The sequence below is a fragment of the Gadus morhua genome, chromosome 19, assembly GCF_902167405.1.
Source record: "Gadus morhua chromosome 19, gadMor3.0, whole genome shotgun sequence".
Taxonomy (NCBI): Eukaryota; Metazoa; Chordata; class Actinopteri; order Gadiformes; family Gadidae; genus Gadus; species Gadus morhua.
In genome coordinates, this window is record NC_044066.1 from 266,234 (window position 1) to 290,122 (window position 23,889).

The 23,889-nt window shown below is 47.9% G+C and overlaps 1 protein-coding gene and 1 long non-coding RNA gene across 2 annotated transcripts in view; one reads left to right on the top strand and one right to left on the bottom strand.

Annotated features, from left to right (window-relative positions):
* Positions 1 to 5,155: 5,155 nt before the first annotated feature.
* The window catches only part of epha5 (EPH receptor A5), a 108,242-nt gene continuing 89,508 nt past the window's right edge, over positions 5,156 to 23,889 (bottom strand). The window contains exons 12-20 of the mRNA XM_030341500.1: positions 20,584 to 20,769; positions 20,187 to 20,248; positions 19,197 to 19,264; positions 18,801 to 18,942; positions 18,130 to 18,279; positions 16,152 to 16,345; positions 10,161 to 10,325; positions 9,617 to 9,713; positions 5,156 to 9,363 (exon numbers count right to left, since the gene is read on the bottom strand). Of these exons, the coding sequence (XP_030197360.1) occupies positions 9,334 to 9,363; positions 9,617 to 9,713; positions 10,161 to 10,325; positions 16,152 to 16,345; positions 18,130 to 18,279; positions 18,801 to 18,942; positions 19,197 to 19,264; positions 20,187 to 20,248; positions 20,584 to 20,769 (1,094 nt within the window). The 3' untranslated portion in view covers positions 5,156 to 9,333. The remainder of the gene's footprint in view (positions 9,364 to 9,616; positions 9,714 to 10,160; positions 10,326 to 16,151; positions 16,346 to 18,129; positions 18,280 to 18,800; positions 18,943 to 19,196; positions 19,265 to 20,186; positions 20,249 to 20,583; positions 20,770 to 23,889) is intronic.
* LOC115532044 (uncharacterized) lies at positions 22,598 to 23,305 on the top strand. Its single transcript, XR_003973979.1, has 2 exons — positions 22,598 to 22,686; positions 23,217 to 23,305. It is a non-coding gene; the product is annotated as an uncharacterized LOC115532044 (long non-coding RNA).

Below are 23,889 nucleotides of genomic sequence, written 5' to 3' on the forward strand. Positions count from 1 at the left end.
GGAGCTGAGGCTCCAGGTCGACGCGTCTAAAAGTGGTTTGGGGGCTGTGCTCCTGCAAGAAGAAAAGCCCGTCGCCTACGCTTCAAAATCATACACATCCACAGAAGAAAACTATGCTCAAATTGAGAAGGAACTGTTCGCTGTTCTCTTTGGATGTAAGCGTTTTCACCAGTATGTCTACGGGCGCCAGGTTGTCGTCGAGTCCGATCACAAGCCGTTGGAATCAATTATGAGAAAGCCCCTCGCAGCGGCCCCACCACGCTTACAACGGATGATCCTGCAGCTGCAGAAGTATGACATCACCATCATCCACCGCCCAGGTAAACACATCCCTGTCGCAGACACACTCTCCAGGAAGTCATTAGCCTGCAACGACCACACTCTGAGTGAGGGCATGGATACGCAAGTCCACACGGTTATCAGCAACCTCCCTGTGAGCGACAGAAAGCTTACAGACATCAGAACAGCCACTGAACAGGATCCTCAGCTCACCATGCTGAAAGAGTCTGTACTGTCTGGGTGGCCTGAAACCAGGAAGAAATGCTCACCCACCACTGCCGAATACTGGAACCACAGGGATGAAATATCAGAGATGGACGGAATCCTATTCAAAGGGGAAAAGATCATAGTCCCACACTCTCTCCTAGCCAGCATGCTTACAGCAATACACACTCCGCACCTAGGCATGGAAAAGAGCAAACTACGAGCGAGAGACATCCTTTTCTGGCCAGGAATGGGGAGAGAAATAGAGGCCATGGTGGAAAAGTGCACCATCTGCCTGCAACACAGGAAGTCAAACCAAAAAGAGCCAATGCTATCTCATGAAATCCCCGACAGACCATGGCAGGTCATTGCAACTGACCTGTTTGCATGGAATGGAGAAGACTATGTTGTATCGGTGGATTACTACAGCAGGTACTTCGAGATTGAGAGGCTGTATTCCACTACTTCATCAGCGGTAATCCGAAAACTGAAAGCCATGTTCTCCCGTAATGGCATCCCCGAGAAGGTGATCTCGGATAATGGCCCACAATACAGCTCACAGGACTTTAAGAACTTTGCAAACACATGGGATTTCAAACACACAACGACAAGCCCGCACTACCCCCAAAGCAATGGGCTCGCAGAAAAAACTGTCCAGACAGCCAAGATTATACTGGACAAGGCACGGGCAGAAAAGAAGGACCCGTACCTCAGCCTACTGGAATACCGGAACACTCCAGTGGACGGTTTCAAATCACCGGCCCAGCTGCTCAACAGCCGCAGGCTGAGATCCATCCTTCCTACCACAGCAGCGCAACTACAACCCCAGGTCATCAGCCCAACCGCCGCCAGAAGGAGGCGGGAACACATGCAACACCAGCAACGCCGGTACTACAACCGGAGCGCCAGGCCGCTGTCGACTCTGCAGGCTGGGGACAATATACGTTACCGGCAGGATAATGGACTGTGGAGACCTGCAACCATCATGCAACCGGCACATACTGACAGATCGTACCACATCAGCACTAGTGAGGGTCAGACCTACCGCCGCAACCGCCGCCACCTCCTACCGACCAAGGAACCTACACCAGAACACACCGCTGAAGTGAGTGACAGGTCTGATACTCCTGCGCCAGAACACACAGCTGTAATGAATGACAGGCCAGACACTCCGGTGTCTGAGAACCTACCTACGGACACCACTAACACTGGGGGCCTTGCCAGTGATGGGCCAGCGCCATATGCCCACACTAGGTCTGGGCGTCTGGTGAAGCCGAGACAAGTGATGGACCTGTGATATTAAAGTGTAGCGTTTAAAAAAAAAAAGAAAAGGAAACATGTATGTAAAGTGAGTTACCTGTTGATAACCTACCTGTAACCTACCTTTTACTTTTAGATCCTAGAGAAGGTGGTCTCTGAACAGCTGTCATTATTCCTGGATCAGGGTAACATCCATGAGACCTTTCAGTCTGGTTTCCGCAAAATTCATTCTACTGAGACGGCCTTACTGAAAGTGTCCAGTGACATTATGATGTCTGCTGATTCGGGAAAGTGCACTGTTCTAGTTCTCTTAGATCTGTCCTCAGCCTTTGACACAGTTGACCACCAGATCCTGCTGAGAAGACTGAGGGATGAAGTAGGACTGTCAGGGTCAGTTTTACACTGGTTCTCGTCATACCTCTCTGGGCGTAGCTTTAGTGTCACTGTTAACCAAATAAGGTCTGAGTCAGCAGATCTGTTGTGTGGAGTCCCCCAAGGCTCAGTTTTGGGCCCTGTGTTATTTTTGCTGTATTTGATCCCCTTGGGAAAAATCATCCAGGGATTTCCTGATGTTTCTTACCACATGTTTGCTGATGATATCCAGCTTTACTGTTCCTTCAAGCCAACTGAGCTCCAGAGGCTAAGTTCCTTAGTTCAGTGCTTGGTGGAGATAAAACATTGGCTGAGTGATAACACCCTGCAGCTTAATGAGGACAAAACAGAAACACTGGTTATTGCCCCTGATGATTCCATTCCAGGGATTAACCAGTACCTGGGTGACTTGGGCCAGTCTGTCAAACCGAGCCTAAGAAACCTGGGTGTTGTGTTTGACAAAGACATGTCATTAGTGCAGCACTGTAAACAGCTGACCAAAAATTGCTTTTTTCAACTGAGGAACATTTCGAAACTCAGGAAAATGGTTTCACAAAATGACTTGGAGCTGATCACTCATGCATTTGTGTCTTCGCGTTTAGACTATTGTAATAGTTTGTTTTCTTGTCTAAACAAAAAGGAGCTGTCTCGCCTGCAGTTAGTGCAAAACTCTGCAGCGAGAGTTCTGACTCGCACCAATAGGAGGACTCATATAACCCCTATTCTTAAAGCTCTTCATTGGCTGCCAGTTTCGTCAAGGATCAATTTTAAAATTTTGGTTTTAACGTTCAGAGCTTTGCATGGCCAGGCTCCGCCTTACATCAGTGATCTGATCCAGCCTTACACCCCAACTCGGGCTCTGAGGTCTGTGGATCAGAATCTGTTGACGTTGCCACACACTCGTTTCCGGACCAGAGGAGACAGATCCTTCCAGGCTGTTGCTCCCAGGCTCTGGAACGACCTTCCGCTCTCTCTGCGTTCGATGGAGTCTGTTGACTCCTTCAAAAAGCAACTAAAGACCTATTTGTTTGCTCATGCTTTTGCTTAGCTGTCTTGGGGCTGCTATGTTTGTCACCTAGTTGTCTTGGCCTTTTAAACTTAAATTTGTATGTACTTCTTAACTGTGTATTGTTATTGTTTTTGTTTTAACTGTGAAGCGCTTTGTGACCCTGGTCTGTGAAAGGCGCTGTACAAATAAAGCTTACTTACTTACTTACTTACTTATAGGATATGTCTGAAAAGCTTACTTACCTGTTATTACCTCTGGTATTTGTTTATGAGCCACTGTTAGGCGTGTTAGTTATGTTCATTGTTTATTACAAAAGAAGGGAGATGTAATATCCTACAGATAGATGGGTTACTGTGATTGGTCAGATGACACCTCATTTGCATATGTGAAGGGTGAGGCGCGAGATGTATCGTTTTGTGTGGCACAAGGAAATGGACTCTCGAATAAAGTACCCGTCATGTTAAATCGGTCCCGTCATTTAACAGCTACAACATAAGAATATTACACTATTGATTAGACAGAGATTTATTAGATAGGCCTACCTAATAAACCGTTGGAACACACAAGACCGGAAACCATAGCAACGCCGGTAAACAAACCCGAGAAGCCCAATCCCTACGAGAGCTCCCCGCGCTACGGCCATCCGGAGGCGCACAGAGCTTTTGGCCGTGACATTATCTATTCAATTATATTATATTATATGCTATTATATATAGAGCTACGGGAGTTGCAAACGGCAACAATCACTTTCTCCTCCATGCTGAAGTTCACCCCGGACTGCACTAGTGTTGGCTCGTTGGTTCGCGAACCGGTTCGAATGAACGAGTCTTTGGGATGAACGAAGCGAACCGGTTCGTTTCTCTCGTTGGTTCGTTCGTCTCGTTCACCATTCGATTCACCAGGAACTCGACTGAACGAACGAACAAGTTTCCGGTAGCACCATCTCCACTGAGTCTGACCGACAGCTGAGAACCGTGCAATGAAGTGCATTCCATGATGCGATTTACCGCTACTGGAAACCAGGCTGAACGAACAAACGATTCGCGAACGAGTCCTCCCAGTTCAGTCGAGTTTCCGGTAGCAGTGAGTCTGACTGACTCAGCTGAGAACCGTGCAATGGCGTGCATTCCATGATGCGATTCACCTCTACCGGAAACTAGGCTGATTCGCGAACGACTCCTCCACCGAGTTTCCGGTGAATCGATTCACCGGAAATTCGACTGAACTGGGAGGAGTCGTTCGTGAATCGTTTTTTCGTTCAGCCTGGTTTCCGGTAGCGGTAAATCGCATCATGGAATGGAAGCCATTGCACGTTTCTCAGCTGAGTCAGTCAGACTCAACGGAACGAATGAACGATTCAAGAACGACTCCTCTTGGCAAACTGAGTCACATGAACTGGGTCACATAAACGAATCATTAAATCCACCACTAGACTGCACTGCACGAGTTGGCCGGTTGAACGCTGATTGGCTGTTACGTTACACATGTCACTCAGTGGCCACGCTGCTGAACGCTCATTGGCTGTCATCACGCGAATGTGGGGCAAAGTTTAAATAATTTTAAAGATTGATAGATTGCGGGGAACATAGGACCCTTTTCCCAGAAAAGGATCCTATGTTCCCCGCAACAGTGGGGAGCATAAGACCCTTTTTCCGAAAAAGGGGGAACATAAGACCTTTTAAAAAAAAAAAAAAAAAAAAAGGGTCCTATGGGACCATAGGACCAGGGGAACATAGGGATGACCCCGTTAAGAGTGGTTCTGACTCCTCCTGACTAGTTATGTCTGGTTACGACTGGTCCTGACTTCTCCTGAGTAGTTCTGCCTGGTTACGACTGGTCCTGACTCCTCCTGACTGCCACCGCTATGTATTGCCAGATATTGCATCAGCAGGTTTGAAAGCATCACATATTCTATACAACACTGCAGTTCTCTATCATGAGGCCGCCTGTGCTCGCTTTCTGTTGAGAACTTAATCATTAAAAGTACAAAAATAGATTACTGTAAGGACAAAGATTGTTAAAAAAGGGAAAGATTATTTTATGATTTTATTGCAAAAATATATTTTTGTTAAGACACTAAAAAAGACATCAACACAAACAATACACAACAGTCTCAAAACAAACCAATAGAACAACAGTAAAGTATTTTTTCTGTGCTTTCAACCAATCACATAAACAGTTGTTTACAACTTCACATGTGAACTTTTGATATCAGGGTAATAGTCACTGTTGCAATAGGGAAACTGTAACTGTCGCCTGTTTCTGAATGCTTTAAAAAGCGTGAGTTAAAGTATCACATTTCCGAGGGTTGAGTGATCATGTACCCTAAGGGTTTGACTTCCTGAGAAGCTGATGGACTCGAGGGGCATTGAAGAATACCAACGCTCTGCTAAACTTCTCTAAGCCATATGCACATCAGTGCAAATGCACCATTTATTCTGTTGAAGTTAACTTGTTTGTTACCTTTTATTTTGTTATAGTTATCTTGTTTTATGTTATGGTTACCTTGTATTCTGTTGAAGTTAACTTTTATGTTGTTAATGTACCTTAAACAAGTAGATATTTTTGTGCTAGTGTGCTTATTCCATTTCAGATATCAGATATTGCTTTAGAATAGTCGCTGGAATTCAATAAAAATGTGCTTAACCGTTCAATGTATCTCATGTGACTGACACCGTTGGTCACAAGAGCTTATAGTACAAATCCTTTTGGGGGGTCATGAGGAAGTTGGGCTCTACTGAAATCAATTCTAAAGAGCAAATAGTGAAGTCAACCAGATATTTTCAGTCATTCGAAGAGAACTTTTGTGTGAGGGCTCAGACTTCATGATAGGTTTGAGGTGATGTTCCAGGGTAGCTGTGTAAGTCCTGATTGAGTATAACATCACGTAAACGACTTCACAATTCGCGGCTGTGATGTTGCATGAATCACATCAAGATTAGAACAGCTCTATAGTAAAGGGTCAGAGCAAAAGCATTTTGAATGCGCTGAACGTAATCAGGTTTCCCCATGTTATTTCACACTGGTTTTTCAACTAAACACAATATTGGCGAGTATTTGGAAGAGACAAATAAACCAACTTTCCAAATCTTTTTTTTTCTAACAATATTTCTGTAGACATCCCTCATCTTACTCTGAAGTGCGGGTCATCTTGTCGAATTCTGATTCCACCCACTCATAACTTAACAAATAACGCAAAATCAGAAAAAGAAATATCGTAATATCAAGGTGTTTGTTAACAAGAACCATCGTGATACCAAGACGCATGTGCTTACATTTTAGATCATACAATTGTGCTGCCAATCAGTTGTGCCTTTGTATCCGAAGGTTGGGTCAGACCTTTTCGGTCCTAGGTTGCATCGGTTGCTTTGAAGCAGAATCGTCTGTTGTGATATCAATTGGTTGAAAGTGACCAGCCGCAGACACAAATCGATGCAGAAACCACCCGGCTATACGGCAGACATGACAAATAAGGTGCAACGAAAACCAGTTCCAACACAGATGCTGTCAGACATTCTTGTTATTACCTGTAGAAAGTGTTGGCAAACAGAAATACACAGAACACAAGGGTACCATTGTGGCAGAGTGGTTGAGCCTGGGAGGAGTTTGTTGTGCTTAAATGGTCAGAGGCACTTATACAGGTGTACTGCTTCCCTTGTTATCCCGCAAGCTGTTGAAAACTTTAAAGGTTTGTGTCAGGGAAGAACTAAAGAGCAAACTTTGTACTTAGCTGAAAGTAAACTACTTGAAAGAGCACACACATCTTTGAAATGGAAGAATACAGTGTGTGTGCGGGATAGCTATCGGTTAGCATCACTGTACATTCCTGATTAAATGGTACACTGCTAATCTGTGTCAATAGCCAAACAATCTTCTGAGCCAAAAATGTAGCTCACTGTAGCAACTTACCCTGCCTGCATGTCAACAGGATAGGTTAATACAAGTAGGAAGACCCCAAATAAAAGTATGAAGGCCCTAAATACAAGTATTAAGTTGATGCAAATAGGGCAACATTATCAACATGGATTTGGTTTCAAAATGTTTTTGAGATTCTGAATGATATTTTGCTCATTGGACATCGCCTCTTGTGCAATTTAAATATGCAACCCCAATTTTATGTTCAGTTCAACCAAAACTTTTGTTAACCATCGTTACATTTTACCAATCTTTCTATCTGTGGCGGATTTGCTCTAGTCTACTGTCATCATGATAACAACTAAATATGAACCGAATCCAAAAAATCAAATGTGCATCATATATTGCGGAGACATAGCAACCAGCAGACCGTTATTATATGAGAGTTGAACCATCCTTGAAACACCAAGGATGGTTTGGTTGATAGAAACTGGAAGTGAACATCTCATGAATGTGTTCACATTCTTCTTCTGTGGTTTATAGTCCTCCTCATTCACTGTCCTGTCCATCTCTTACAAAACTATCATTGCAATCTCCTCTTCCCGCTTGGGTTGCAGCCGGTAGCAAATGATTGTATAACCAAGAACAATATTAGTATGTAAATACGCAAAGAGAATATATATTTTAAAGCTATGGTCTGGTAAACACAGCTGTGAAATGGAGCGATGAAGAACTGGGAAGCAGCACCAGGACCAGTGACATCATGATATTATATCATACAGTTATCACATGACAGAATTATAATATATACTGAACATTGCTCCATCGTAACCCCAAGCAGCAACAATTATAGTGGCTTGATTACACAGCTGTGGAACATTCCAAGTAAGATTTCCTACCGCCAATCAGATTGCAACAATACCCTTTATATATTTATGTTGTTGCCATTTAGCACAATTCTGACAAGGTCTTTTATTTTTGATGTCTAGGAATTCCACCTCTGCGATTTGAAATAGAAAATCGTTTTCCAGACTTATAATATCAAAGACGATCCTGGAAGCTCCTTGCAGCCAAACGCAATGACTACATTGTATTGTGTCTCTCTGGGCCGGTCTGGCAATAGGTAAAATCAAGGGTGCTCCTATATGGTCTTTACTCCTCTGAGATGCAATATCAATTGTTAATAAACAGTAGATGTAAATACACTGCTCCCTGCTTTGAATATATAATACATTATATACATAGAAAACATTTAAACTGAGTTGCTGGGCAAGTCATACGGAGTGCAATAGGATCAAGTGGAGGTACTTCTTTTTAATGTTGCTTTTCTTTAAAGTGATATTTTCAAATAAATAAAATCATTATTGTTCAATATCTATATTGCCTGAAATGATCCACCCCAGGGACGGCTGACGGTGACATCCCTTTGCCTCTGAAAAACGTGGCTGTGCAGTGGAGGAAAAGGTGAGGGAGTTGGAAGGTTCAGAAGGTGGTGGGTGGATAACTGAGGATTAAGTACTTGTACCCAGATGTTGGTCTTGTGTCCCAGACCCCAGAACCTTCTGCTAGGTCCAGGGTGGGCTGAAGTTCCATTAGAGTTTGATTGTTTGACGTTCTTTAAGAGTTGAGAACCAGAGCAAAAAGTTCTGTTTCTTGTAAAATTCCCTTCTGGTTTGACTGGGCGTTCTGAGGCTTTGCATGGGTTATGCCTTCGTTTTACAGAACGGTTGAGCTAAACAAGGACAGATAACTTGGAATGAGTATAATTTTTGTGTTTTAAAGTAACAGATGGAGTGGTCCCAACTGTGTACTGGTGACAGTAGAAGGATCCCGCTGCAGAAAGTTCCTTTATGAAAGTCTCTCCATTTGCTCAGAGTTTCTACATTCCACTGGCAAACCGGCGATGGTTCGCATCTGAGCATCCCAAGTGCAGTAGTGTTGTTCTACCCGATGCCTTGCATCTACTCTTCAAAGCCCTACTCAGTATTCATTGCCATAAAGTCCTATTACACCCGCATTGCTCTTTGTGTGATATTGTTGTATTGTTGTGCTTGCAATAGCGTCTAAATCGGTGTGGTATTGCAGTGCTTACAGTTGGTTGACCAGTGTTTGGGCAAGACCCAAAAACGAGCTAAAGCAGAGGTTGTAATAAGAATAAAAAGTGAACTCCTATTTTCGGATGGAAGTCCACTTGAGGAATAACAACCTGCAGCATCGGATAAGGTACACCCTGCTAGATGCAGACAGTCACCGTAGTCTTGTTCCTTTTGTGTAAAACAGTTTCAAACCATCTGAATCTAGTTGTAGAAGGGCGTTCTGCAGTCCAGAGGTCTGAGTGGTGGTCCAGGTGCCGCTCAGGTCAGCTCCAACTCATCGGCGTCATTCTGAGAAGAGTTTTCTCGGTTTGGTAACAAGCAATCAACAAATTCAATGCTGATTCCCCTAGAACCAACCAATCCAGATTCAATAGAACACACAATCCTCTTGTTGGAAAAGATCCTGCTTTTACGTTTATCTACTGAAAGCGCTCAAAGTCAAACTAGGTCTGACCATTCCAAATCAATCCTAGTTTGTTTCTGTCAATTAGGTCCATAGACGGTGTGTGAGTGTGTATGTGTGTGTGTGTCAGATGGTTACAGTGGTCTTGTTGATGATGTGAACTCTCATCTCCTGGATATTGGTGATGATTTTTTTCTGATGTCCAGCAAGGTTGACACCTACTTGTCTCAAGTCCCTATGGAACACACAAAAACAGCAAATTAAACATTTTATATCGTTCAATTCAATGTTTTATGCATTGAAACTCTAGAATGGGTAGCCCCGCCCATTCTGCCGGCGATTTGAGTTCGCCCTATACAAGGGTTTGGAGAAAAGCAATACATTTCTTTCTGCTTCCAAAACGTTTTTGCGAGAGCCAATCACCAAGCTGGCTTTTCCCCTTGGCGCGCTATTGGTTTAACACAATGACAACAGCGAAGCGACGGCAAGCAGCCAATCGCGTACAGAGTCAGTTGAACTATGTCAGTTGATCACGCCTCTTGTGCTGGAGAAAATTACGGCAGCTTCCCCAATCCCCAGAACAACGTGCAATCTACGATTGAGCTTGGTCTGGCAATAGCTAGACTATTGAAACGCACCACTATCAAGACAAACATTTGTCTTTAGCAGGTAGTGGACTTACTCTGAGGTCATTTGTGCAACCGTCTCCAATGAGGAGAAACCCCCGTCCATAAAGAGCTCAGTGTAGCGGCCCATCTTGATCGAGTCCAGCCAGTCGCCCACACTCTGGCTCAGAGTGGTATGGTCCACCTCCACACTGGCATGTTCCACCAAGAGGTTTGAAACCCTGAGGAAGGAAGGAAGGAAGGAAGGAAGGAAGGAAGGAAGGATGGCACATTTTTCATTGTTTTGGCGCTTTCGTTTGTCAAAATAGTTAGATTGTAATTGATCTAGGTTTAAGATTGTAATCTGTCAGCCTTAAATAATAATTATAAAATAGGTTCTTTAATTTGCTATATTTTCAATGCTATAGCAACGTCATAAGGCTCGATAGCTGACAGCAAACGTAGCGGCCATTCTTGTCATGATCCGCCCCTGGTTTTCTCATTCACCTGCCTGCCACCCTGATCACTCCCAATTAACCCAACCACCTTCACCTGTGTAACCCCTATATCAGTCCTCTCCTCCCAAACATTCCCTGCCAGATTGTCTCTTGTGTTTCACAGTGCTCTCCCGCGATTCTACTCCTGACTTACCACCGCTCCGGCCTGCTCTCTGATCCCTGCCTGTCTGACTATTCTCCCGGTTCCTGATCCCCGCCTGTCTGACTCTTCTGCCGGTTCCTGATCCCCGCCTGTCTGACTATTCTCCCGGTTCCTGATCCCCGCCTGTCTGACTCCTCTGCCGGTTCCTGATCCCCGCCTGTCTGACTATTCTACCGGTTCCTGATTCCTGCCTGTCTGACTATCCTGCTTGCCGATCCAGAACCCAAATAAACTATTGACTCTGTTCCGCGCTCGTCGCCAGTCTGTGCACTTGGGTTCAGCCAAACAAGCTTGTTACAGAACAATCTGGCCAACAATGGACCCAGCCCAGATGGAGGACCGCATCTCCCGGATGGAGAGCGCGCTACAGCAGGTGATGGACGTCACGGCTCAGGGACAGCAAGACCTGATACGACTCTGCCAGGAATTGGCGAACGTCCAGACCGGCGCCATTCCTTCACCCCCTGCTCCAGCGGCGACCGAGACTCCGGTTCCTCTACCCCGTGAGCCTAGTGTAGGAGTCCCCGAACGCTACGATGGTGATCCTACCACCTGCAACGCCTTCCTGTGCAATTGCACAATTCTCTTCTCTCTTCAGCCACTCACTTTCGCCTCCGAAGAGGCCCGGGTGGCTTACGCCGTAAATCATCTCTCCGGACGGGCTCGTCTTTGGGGCACCGCTGAATGGCAGAGAGGTACCTCCGCCTGCGGCTCCTTCCGCTCCTTTGCCGAAGAGCTCAGGAGAGTCTTCGGAACCGGTTCTCTGGGATCCGAGGCCGGGCGGGAGTTGTTAGCCCTGTCCCAGGAACGTCGTTCAGTTTCGGAGTACGCCATCGACTTCCGCACCAGGGCTCCCATGTGTGATTGGAACCCGGCCGCTCTCCGCGATGTCTTCCTACAAGGGCTGGCTGGGTACATCAAGGATGAGCTGGTTGCCTACGACCCGCCATCATCACTGGAAGCTCTGACCGAGCTTGCTACCCGCCTCGACCTCCGAATCCAGGCTCGCAGGAGGGAGAGGCGTTCAGAGGTTCCGCCACGCAGTCCTGTTCGCTCTTGGTTCCCGGCTACCCCCGCCTTCCTGCCGCAGACCCCAACCGCTTCCCTGAGAATGGGGAATCCGGAGCCAATGCAGCTGGGTCGCACCCATCTTACCCCGGAGGAGAAAGAGAGAAGACGGAGGCAGAACCTCTGCCTGTACTGCGGTCAGTCTGGACACTTCGCCGATCATTGCCCGGAAAAAGCCAGAGCTCACCAGTAACCAGAGGCATACTGGTGAGCTCCATCTCAGACTCTGCCTCTTCCACAAGACCCACTCTCTCCGGTAAGCTCCTGTTGCCCTCCAGTTCCCATCCCATAACCGCACTTGTCGATTCTGGGGCAGACGAGAGCATCATGGATCGGTCCCTCGCTCTTCGGCTGGGACTCCATCCAGAGAGACTGCCAGTGCCGATCTCCGCCAGAGCCCTGGATGGACACGTGCTGGGGAGGGTAACTTCCCGGACAGGTCCTGTGTGCATGCTCCTGCCTGGAGGCCACCGGGAGACCATTCAGTTCATGCTCCTGCCCACACCCAACCAGCCGGTCATCTTGGGTAACTCCTGGCTTCGCAGACACAACCCCAACATCGACTGGTTCACCTGCTCCATCCGAGAATGGGGAGTCACCTGTCAGCAATCCTGTCTCAGGACCTCTTCAATAGAGAGGTCTTCAATAAGGCCAGGGCCACCTCCTTGCCCCCTCACCGTCCCTACGACTGTGCCATCGACCTACTTCCGGGCACTTCACCCCCCAAGGGACGCTTGTTCTCCCTCTCTATTCCAGAGCGAGGGGCCATGGTGGACTATATCCAGAGTTCCCTAGCTACTGGGATCATCCGACCCTCCTCGTCACCGGCTGGGGCCGGGTTCTTCTTCGTGGGCAAGAAGGACAAGTCCCTGAGACCCTGTATCGATTATCGTGGTCTGAACAACATCACAGTGAAGAACCGCTATCCCCTTCCACTACTCTCCTCCGCCTTTGAGCTGCTCCAGGGGGCAACGGTCTTCACCAAACTTGACCTGAGGAACGCTTACCATCTGGTCCGAATCAGAGAGGGAGACGAGTGGAAGACGGCCTTCAACACCCCAACGGGGCATTACGAGTACCTCGTGATGCCCTTCGGCTTGACCAACGCCCCGGCAGTCTTCCAAGCGCTAGTCAACGATCTGCTGCGGGACATGATTGATAAGTTTGTCTTTGTTTATCTGGATGATATCCTGATTTTCTCCCGAAATCTCGTGGAACACGTCACCCACGTCCGCTCCGTTCTCCGTCGCCTCCTGGACAACTCCTTGTTCGTCAAGGCGGAGAAGTGCGAGTTCCATGCCCCCTCCGTCACCTTCCTAGGATATATTATTGCTAAGGACAGCCTTCAGATGGATCCAGCCAAGGTCTCTGCTGTGACATCCTGGGCTACCCCGGAGACACGCAAGCAGCTGCAGCGTTTCCTGGGGTTCGCCAACTTCTATCGGCGCTTCATCCGAGGGTTCAGCTCCATCGCCTCCCCCCTCTCGGCCCTCACCTCACCCAAGGTTCCTTTCCGTTGGTCTGATGCTGCTCAAGAGTCCTTCGAGGCCCTCAAGACCCGCTTCACCACCTCCCCCATCCTCAAGATCCCTGAACCTGAACGTCAGTTCATTGTGGAGGTGGACGCATCTGGTGTGGGAGTAGGGGGGATCCTCTCCCAGCGTTCATCCTCCGACCAGAAGGTCCACCCGTGTGCTTTTTTCTCTCGTCACCTAACCCCCCCGGAGAGAAATTATGATATTGGAAACAGGGAGCTTCTGGCGGTGAAGCTGGCCCTGGAGGAGTGGCGGCACTGGCTAGAGGGAACCAGGGTTCCGTTCCTGGTTTGGACTGATCATCGAAACCTGGAGTATATCCGAACCGCCAAGAGACTAAACTCCAGACAGGCCCGCTGGTCATTGTTTTTCGATAGGTTTAACTTCACCCTGTCCTATCGCCCTGGCTCTCGGAACACTAAACCAGATGCTCTTTCTCGACAGTTCCCCGAGTCCCCTGATGAGACGGCAGAACCCTCCACCATTGTTCCAGCCTCCTGCCTTGTCGCTGCTGTCACCTGGGAGATTGAGGAGAAGGTAAGGACCGCCTCCCTTAATCTGCCAGCTCCCAGTTCCGGCCCCCCAGACCGCCTGTTTGTTCCAGCCCCCCTCCGCTCCGACGTACTCCAGTGGGGTCACGCTTCCCGACTCACCTGCCATCCCGGCATCCAGCGGACCCAGGACTTCCTGCAACGGCGCTGTTGGTGGCCGTCACTGGAGGAGGACGTCCGGGTCTTCGTCAACGCATGTCCCGTGTGTAACCAGTGTAAGACCTCTCGCCGCCCCCCTGCCGGCTTCCTGCACCCCTTGCCCATCCCCCATCGTCCCTGGTCGCACATCTCTCTGGACTTCGTGACCGGTCTTCCCGCGTCCAAGGGCCACACTGTCGTCCTCACCCTTGTGGATCGATTTAGTAAGCTGGCCCACCAACCCGGCCTCCTGGTCTGACCAACTGGTATGGGTAGAATATGCGCATAACACCCTCACCTGTTCATCCACCGGTCTCTCTCCTTTTCAGTGCGCCTACGGGTACCTGCCACCCCTATTCCCCGACCTGGAGAGGGAGTCTTCCTGCCCCTCGGTCCAAGCCCTGATCCGTCGTTGTCGACGCACCTGGACCCGGGCGCGCTCTGCTCTCTCCAAGGCTGCAGATCGCCACGCTTCTGCTGCCAACAAGCACCGCACGCCGGCTCCTGCCTACCGACTTGGCCAGAAGGTCTGGCTCTCCACCCCTGACCTACCTCTCAAGGTGGAGAGTCGCAAGCTGGCTCCCAAGTTCATTGGACCATTCCCCATTATCCGCATCATTAACCCTGTGGCGGTACGCCTTCAGCTTCCTCGCTCCATGAGGATCCATCCCACCTTCCATGTCTCCAGGGTCAAACCTGTCCAGGAGAGTCCTCTGGCTCCTCCCGTTCCGCCCCCTCCTCCCCCTCAGCTCGTCGACGGGGGTCCGGTGTTCACCGTCCGGCGTCTCCTCCGCTCCCGCCGCTGTGGACGTGGGGTCCAGTATCTGGTGGACTGGGAGGGGTACGGTCCGGAGGAGCTCTCCTGGGTTCCAGCTCGCTTCATCATGGACCCCCGCCTTATCTCTGACTTCCACCGATCCCAGCCTGACCAACCTGCCCCGTCCTCCCGCCAGTCCGCTACAGTTCCACCGGTGAGTGGTTTCTCTGACAGAAGGGACTCCGATGTCGCGTCCTCCTCCTCTTCGGAGGACGCAATCTCTGAGGCCTCAGAGGAGTTCTAACCCTCCTCCGGGCCCCCTCCACCCTCCCTGTTCGGTTTAGGACGTCTGGAGCCGTCCCTTGCCGGGGGTGGTACTGTCATGATCCGCCCCTGGTTTTCTCATTCACCAGCCTGCCACCCTGATCACTCCCAATTAACCCAACCACCTTCACCTGTGTATCCCCTATATCAGTCCTCTCCTCCCAAACATTCCCTGCCAGATTGTCTCTTGTGTTTCACAGTGCTCTCCCACGATTCTACTCCTGACTTACCACCGCTCCGGCCTGCTCTCTGATCCCTGCCTGTCTGACTATTCTCCCGGTTCCTGATCCCCGCCTGTCTGACTCTTCTGCCGGTTCCTGATCCCCGCCTGTCTGACTATTCTCCCGGTTCCTGATCCCCGCCTGTCTGACTCCTCTGCCGGTTCCTGATCCCCGCCTGTCTGACTCCTCTGCCGGTTCCTGATCCCCGCCTGTCTGACTCCTCTGCCGGTTCCTGATCCCCGCCTGTCTGACTATTCTCCCGGTTCCTGATCCCCGCCTGTCTGACTCCTCTGCCGGTTCCTGATCCCCGCCTGTCTGACTATTCTGCCGGTTCCTGATTCCTGCCTGTCTGACTATCCTGCTTGCCGATCCAGAACCCAAATAAACTATTGACTCTGTTCCGCGCTCGTCGCCAGTCTGTGCACTTGGGTTCAGCCAAACAAGCTTGTTACAATTCTAAACAACAAACATGATATGTACCAATATTCATATTCATTAATACGTCGTTCTGGTTCCATTTATCCTCCAGGCTAGACCACAGTAGGTACCTAGAGTCATCTCCATCAGAGGAAGACACCAGAACACAGAGCAAGCCTGGTGAGGCTTAACTGCACAACAGACGGTAATATAGATGATACTATCTCCTGCCCTCTGAAGGAGTACCACAACATGTCTGTGAGGGGACATCATCCTGTAGGGATCACACCCCCTAACAGACTCTCATCACTACCCGCCTCCACCAGCCGTGCACCTACCCCTCTCTTAGGGGTTGGTGCACGGCGATTGGTGATTGTTGTGAGTGTGGCCTCCTGACCTGTGGGAAGAGTTGACCAGTTTCTTCAGTGAGCTGGGGTTGCGGATCAGCTTGTCCAGCACACCCACAATCTCGTCAAACTTGGGCCGCGTGCTGCGCTCCCGCTGCCAGCAGTCCATCATGAGAAGGTAAAGGGCCTCGGGGCAGTCCATGGGCCCTGGGAGACGGTAGCTCTCATCCACTGCCTTGATCACCTGCAGAGGGGACCAGAGGCGTGAGTGGGGAGCCAGCGGGGTCTGGTGCAGGGAGAGCAGGTAGATCAGTGAGGGGAAGCCAGAGGGTCCAGTGCAGACAGATCAGTGACTGGGGGGCCAGGGGGTCTGGTGCAGGGAGAGCAGGTAGATCAGTGACTGGGGGGCCAGGGGGTCTGGTGAAGGTAGATCAGTGACTGGGGGGCCAGGGGGTCTGGTGCAGGTAGATCAGTGAGGGGGGGGCCAGGGGGTCTGATGCAGGGACCTGCAGGTCGATAAGTGAGGCGGCCGGCTCAACAGGTAGAGCCACGTCAGTCCCCACTTAGACGGGGAGTTCCCTTTCTAATTACAATTGATTTGATGTGACATTTTAAAATATATAACAGTATTTAGGAGTATTGAATAGCATTGGAATGGAGAAGAGTTGTGTCTGATCTATGGTGTGGCGCAGAAGAAAATTCTACAAAGATTTGGTAGGAATGGAGATTTCTTTAATATATATTCTCTTTGGCCCCACTTTAGGGCAAATTCACTCACAGGTTTATTTGATTGGTGTTGGATATAGCTCTAGGCATCTTTTTTGGATGCAGCAAGCAGTAAGTCACCGGAACAGTATGAGTGTGGTTTGATGTAACAATTTTACTTTGAGAAGAGGGAGAGGGCTTATGAGACGAGATGTGGGCACCTAGTTCTGAGAACACAAGAACATAATGCAGGGAATTCCACTTTCAAGACACACACACAGACACACATACACACACACATAGACAGAGAGAGAGGGGGGAGGAGGAGGTAGAGAGAGAGAGAGAGAGAGAGAGAGAGAGAGAGAGAGAGAGAGAGAGAGAGAGAGAGAGAGAGAGAGAGAGAGAGAGAGAGAGAGAGAGAGAGAGAGAGAGAGAGAGAGAGAGAGAGAGAGAGAGAGAGAGAGAGAGAGAGAGAGAGAGAGAGATATTGTGAGTTTGTGGGAATAACAGATGATGGAGAGAGATAGAGGGTGTGAGAAACATAGATAGACTCAGGGAGATAGATAGAGTGAGAAACAGATAGAATCAGAGAGATAGATAGAGTGGGGGAGAGAGATGATTACAGCTGATGGATAGAGTGAGAAGGAAAGACAAAATCAGCAATACAGACAGACTCAGAGCGACAGACGTTCTGGCAGATGGGTTGGGCTAGGGGTGAGAGAGGTTGAGGTTCTGTATCATGTGGTAAATAGAGAGAACAACTCTATTTCAAGAAGATCAGAAAAAATCCTGCATATCGCTTTCAATTAAACATCAAAGACCTAACTATCTCTCCTCACCGCCCTCTCCTCTCCTTTCCCCTCTCCTCTCCTCTCTTCCTCTCTCCACTCGAGACATCTGCCAGACAGACTAGAAGCTTAGTTAGAAAATGAGCAGCAGGATGAAGAGGTCATGTGTGGATCGTGTGTGTGAGTGGTTGGGAGTGTGTAACTTTATATAAATAACACCTCTGGGGCTGTTTTCAGTATTTCACTGGTGTGACACAGTTCATGATTTCATGCTAATGCCTTCTGTGCATATCTCTCCCACTGACTTTAAAGCTTGCTCTACTTCTCTTTCTCTCTCTCCAAACTCAAAGTTCCTACTGTAGTAAAACTATATTGAAACTTTTTTCTGTTATTCTCCTCACTTCACACTGGCCTGTGCAGACTCCCTACCTACCTATTCTAGCCTAATCAATCAATCCTTCAATCTATCAATCATCTTTATTATCTATCCATTCATCAACATATCTGGCTGTGACTGTAGCTGTGACATACTCACATCCTGATTGGACATCTCCCAGTAGGGCCTCTCGCCGTATGACATCACCTCCCACATGACGATGCCGTAGCTCCACACGTCACTGGCCGACGTGAACTTTCTGTAGGCGATGGCTTCCGGAGCCGTCCAGCGAATAGGAATCTTCCCACCCTGTCAAGTCAAGTTCAAAGTTTAAGTTCAAAAGCTTTATTTGTCAAACATGTTGCCATATTAGAAATCGTCTTTGATTGAAGGCAATCTGTTCTCTAATTGTGTGTACATGTGCTGCAAGTAGATTCCACATCAACGTTCCAACAGCAGAAACTGAAGGCGCTTCTATGGGACCACCATTGTAATTTTAGTAAGCCATTTCAAAACATTTCACCATCTGACCTCTTGCGTCAACACCAGAGGCAGGGTTCCACCCCCACGACTGGTGAATAGAACAGCCTAACAGGGGCTACAGACCGCTGGATAGGCACATCTATCTATCATACATCTGGGTGGTGGATGGAATAGAACTGAAGCTTGTCTGCACTATAACTTGTAATAGATTATATAAAATGTCCTCCTGTATTTGATTCCCACCAACAGTAAGAAAGGTGTTATTGCTGCTGTTACTGAAACACACACACACACACACAAACCCACGCACACACATAAATAACCACCAACCCCACCCTGAGTCGTACCCGGGTGGTGTACTCGGCCTCGGGGTCATCCTCCAGGACTCTGGAAAGGCCGAAGTCGGACACCTTGCAGACCAGGTTGCTGTTCACCAGGATGTTCCGAGCTGCCAGGTCTCTGTGCACATAGCCCATCTCCGACAGGTACCTGTTATACACAGCAGCAGGGTGACTCATCTTCATTTCAAATGCACTATTGTGTGTATGTGCATGCGTGTGTGTGCCTGCACTTGCATGTGTATGTATATAAGAGAGAGAGAGAGAGAGAGAGAGAGAGAGAGAGAGAGAGAGAGAGAGAGAGAGAGAGAGAGAGAGAGAGAGAGAGAGAGAGAGAGAGAGAGAGAGAGAGAGAGAGAGAGAGAGAGAGAGAGAGAGAGAGAGAGAGAGAGAGATTCTGTGTACCTCATGCCTGATGCGATGCCTCGCAGCATGCCGACCAACTGTATGACCGTGAACTGTCCGTCGTTCTTCTGCAACGAAGAAGAAAATGACATCAGCCTCAGGGCTTCCCGGTCGATGCTTACCTCACGCTTCAACATACACCTCTGTTCTGACAACCAGTATTATTATTATAACCTTTTTATGATTAACATCAAGTACAGTGAGACAATTGGTTAACTTTGTCCTTCCCTCGGACATAACTGGATTGGCTATTTGACGAATGGATAAGAGATGAAGGGTTGATTGTTACTAAGCCCCAGACAGAACCCAGACAGACCCCCACCTCCTTCCCAGTTATGAAGGACCACACTGGAGCGTCCAGCTGAGGCAGAAGCGATTAGCTGCCTCCCGTTGCCATGGTGAGTGTGTTTGCTTTGGTGTGACTGTATGGAGCGAATGTTCATACATTTTCAGCTCTAACCACCGGCAGGCCATTACTACGACCTGTAGCGAACCCTGTCACATGAGGGCTGATCTTACCAGCTTCATATCTAATCCCTTTGAATAATGGGATTCATCTGTCTCATCCCTAACTGGTCTGGTGCTGCTGCCGCTAGGCTCAGAAACCGACATATTAGACCTTACACACTCAGGAATGTACAGTATACCTTACCTTAAGGTCATTCACAAAGCCCTGTTTGTCTAACTTGTTCCTCTATGGTTCCTCTCCTGTTCCTCTATGGTTCCTCTCCTGCTTCTCTATGGTTCCTCTCCTGTTCCTATATAGTTCCTCTCTGGTTCCTCTATGGTTCCTCTCCTCTTCCTCTCTGGTTCCTCTATGGTTCCTCTCCTCTTCCTCTCTGGTTCCTCTATGGTTCCTCTCCTGTTTCTCTATGGTTCCTCTCCTGTTTCTCTATGGTTCCTCTCCTGTTTCTCTATGGTTCCTCTCTTGTTCCTCTATGGTTCCTCTCCTGCTTCTCTATGGTTCCTCTATGGTTCCTCCCCTCCTACCTTGAGGAAGGAGTCCAGAGAGCCGTTCTCCATGTACTCTGTTATGATCATCACTGGCTTGCCTGGAAAGAAATATAACAACAACAACTGAGCCAAGAACCATGATGAATGAAGCAAGTCAGGATTGAAGTCAACTCAATTCATTCTGTGTATAGAATTAATCAAAGGGGTTCCAATGAACAATATTATGGTTCTCGGAAAAACAAAAGGAACAAAAGAGCCAAATTGAGAAAAGTAATCAGAAGCTGAAAGGAAGCTTCAACATTGGTTAAGGAATACAGTTCATACAGTGAACAAACATCATTCTTAGATTGATCCTTTCAGCACCATGGGGCTCAGCGGCCGCTCTCGGCTCCATCCTGTTTCTAAAGCTGGGCGACCATCCTGCGTGACTCACTCTTGGTGATCACACCCTCCAGGTGTATGATGTTGGGGTGGTCGAACTGGCCCATGATGGACGCCTCCCACAGGAAGTCCCGCCTCTGCTGCTCGCTGTAGCCTGCCTTCAGCGTCTTGATGGCCACCTGGAACTCCCGTTTCCCTGGCAACCGTAGGGGCCCGCTGCACACCTCTCCGAACTCACCTGGACAGCGAGATTAACTGGTTTGTTTAAACGGGTACAAATGATTTGGTTAAACTGGAATGTTTTTGAAGTTGAACAGTTGATGTTTTTAACAACCTGGTCTCACAGGAATCCGTGAAATGACCACGGATGCTTAACTCGAAATCCGTGGGATCATCACGGAAACACGCCGATTTCCGTGATTTGCGCAGGGAATTCGCTCCAATGCAATTTAATGACACTGATATTCCGTGGCACACACACAGATCCCCGTTTCAACGAGCTAGTCGACCACGGGTGCTTAACTCAAAATCCGTGGTGGTCTCACTGAAACACTTAAATTGTCTGTGATGTGTCCACGGAAGTTGCTCCAATGCAAGTAAATGACACTGATATTCCGTGGCACACACACAGATTCCCGTTTCAATCTGTGTGTGTGCCAAAGTTGACCACGGCGGGGGCTTAACTCAAAATCCGTGGTGGTCTGACGGAATCACTTAAATTATCCGTGATGTGGCCATGGAATTTGCTCCAATGCAAGTTAATGACACTGTGTTATTCCGTGGCACACACACAGATTCCCGTTTCAATCTGTGTCTGTGCCACAGCCCAAAGTTGACCACGGCGGGGGCTTAACTCAAAATCCGTGGTGGTCTGACGGAATCACTTAAATTGTCCGTGATGTGGCCACGGAATTCGCTCCAATGCAAGTTAATGACACTGATTATCCGAGGCACACACACTGATCCCCGTTTCACCGAACGAGTTGACCTGGTCGACTCGTTGTGCTCATGCGCACAACCGTTAATCTATTGAATCGTGTCCCAGAGCACGGTTGCACCTTTTTCGTCTTCCACACAACGGAATGTCAAACCATTCATTTTGTGTGTGTGTGTGTGTGTGTGTGTGTGTGTGTGTGTGTGTGTGTGTGTGTATGAGAGAGAGAGAGAGAGAGAGAGAGAGAGAGAGAGAGAGAGAGAGAGAGAGAGAGAGAGAGAGAGAGAGAGAGAAAGAGAGAGAGAGAGACCGACCTGGTATCACACCAAAGCGTGAAGCGTTGGTCCACCTCGCAAGACGTGTTCAGTGTCACGCTTTGCCTGACTAAAGCGTGAGGAGTAGACGCTTTCTTCCGCTCATCTAAATGAATGGAGGAATAGCACCAACAGGGGGCGAGACCTTCTCCCAGCATTTGGTGAAATGTTCCGTAGCCTATATTAATCTTTATTATCTGAATGGGAAATGCAATATCTTAGGACAGATATGCCATTAAATGCGTTTCTAATTACATTTCTAGCGATGAATATACTTTTTACTTGCACATCAGTCAGTGATTGTGTCTGATCTTTAGTTTTATAGTTATTAGGACGATTTCATTGGCTCGCTTGCATGTTTCAACGACGTCAGGTTGCTAGGGACGCTGCTTTCGCTAAACAGCTCACGTGTTTTCTGAGGTTGTGTTATTGAACCGTTACTTTATGTAACTTTTAATGATATCATATTGTTAGAAACACATATCTGAGAGCCAACCCAGTCGCCAAAATTGACAGTGTACGTTTCCTGTGAACACTGGATTACGTCGCATTTCAACATAAAATAGCACGTCATACCTTCAGTATGTATTGTATAATCTTTATGAAAACTCAGTCAGAACTATTAAACACCAGAGGATGGGCGGGGTTGGGCCGTGGACACACACACACTGTTCTGCCCTTCAGGCATTTCATTTGAATTGAATGCTTTAAATTTGTGTTTCATCCAGACTTTTATTTCGACGTTGTATTTTCGAGCTGCACAGGAAGCAGGAAGGAAAATAGTTTAGATCACGTTAGAATGCGCACGTAGAAAACGTTAGAAACGGCAGGTTGATTGGGAGTGCAGACGGTCACTACCCCAGAGAAAGGCTTCTTGCATGTTGGTTCCCCAGCAGAGGCATCGCTTGTACGTATCGTATCTTTGTTGTGGCTGTGTTGACTCATTTGTATGTTAATTACATGATGTAAAAACGGAGTTATGAGGCTAACTAATCGGGAATGTTAACTATGCATGTTAGTTTCAACACGTGGCCTTCAAGATAATGTTAGTTCTAAGAAATGTTAACATTTAGCTTTATTGTGATTTCTATACTTAAGGTATTGTTCAAGGAAACTAGGTGACTTAAAGGGGACTTATTATACCACCAGGTGTGAGTGTGATTAGCCTTACAAGCCGTTTCGAAAATCTGCCTAATATGACATCACTAGTGGGTGTGTCCACCTAGATCTGTGCTGGATAGATCTATCTACCAGCCTACCCAGTGGACTGAAGTAAACATTGCTCATCTATCCAGCACAGATCTAGGTGGACACACCCACTAGTGATGTCATATTAGGCAGATTTTCGAAACGGCTTGTAAGGCTAATCACACTCACACCTGGTGGTATAATAAGTCCCCTTTAACTAATTGCAATACTTTGTTGTTTGTTTTCTAGTTTCACTCTCTTTCATCTTTTGATCTCTTGATCTTATCTACATGGATTCAATACAATGTGAAGAATGAAAATAAATCTACAAACAAGAATTCAAGGCATTCTTCATGTTCATGAATAGAAGAGAGTTTAGCTCACCGTCTAGTTGGAGTTAGCACACCCCACCGAGGACAGTACAGTGAAAAAGCGTTATTCAACTGGAGTTTCAACGTCCAAAGAAGCAAGATAAGAAAAAATGGAATTAGCCGGGAATTCTAATGTATCTGTACATACGAGAAAATCAAAGAGTTCTTCCTCATCGATATCGAGTGCAGCAGTAAGGGCGCGCGCTAAAGCAGAGGCGGCGAAAGCACGAGCAACATTTGCAGAGAGAGAGGTGACACTCAAGGTACAAAAAGCAGAGAAGGAAGCCGAGCTACAACTAGGTAAAGCCAAGCTGGAAGCTGAATTGAGCGCACTCGCACTTCAAAGAGAGGTAGCTGCAACTATTGCCCAAGCCGAGGCACTAGAAGCAGCTGAACTAGACATAGGAGATTCGATCAGGACTGATCCATCTTCACTAGATCTGCAAAATGAAATTGCAACACGCACTAACGAATATGTTGAAGCACAAGCTGGGCTTGACGTATCACAGACTCGGGTATCCGTCCATACCACATCACCTGGAGTAGCCCTA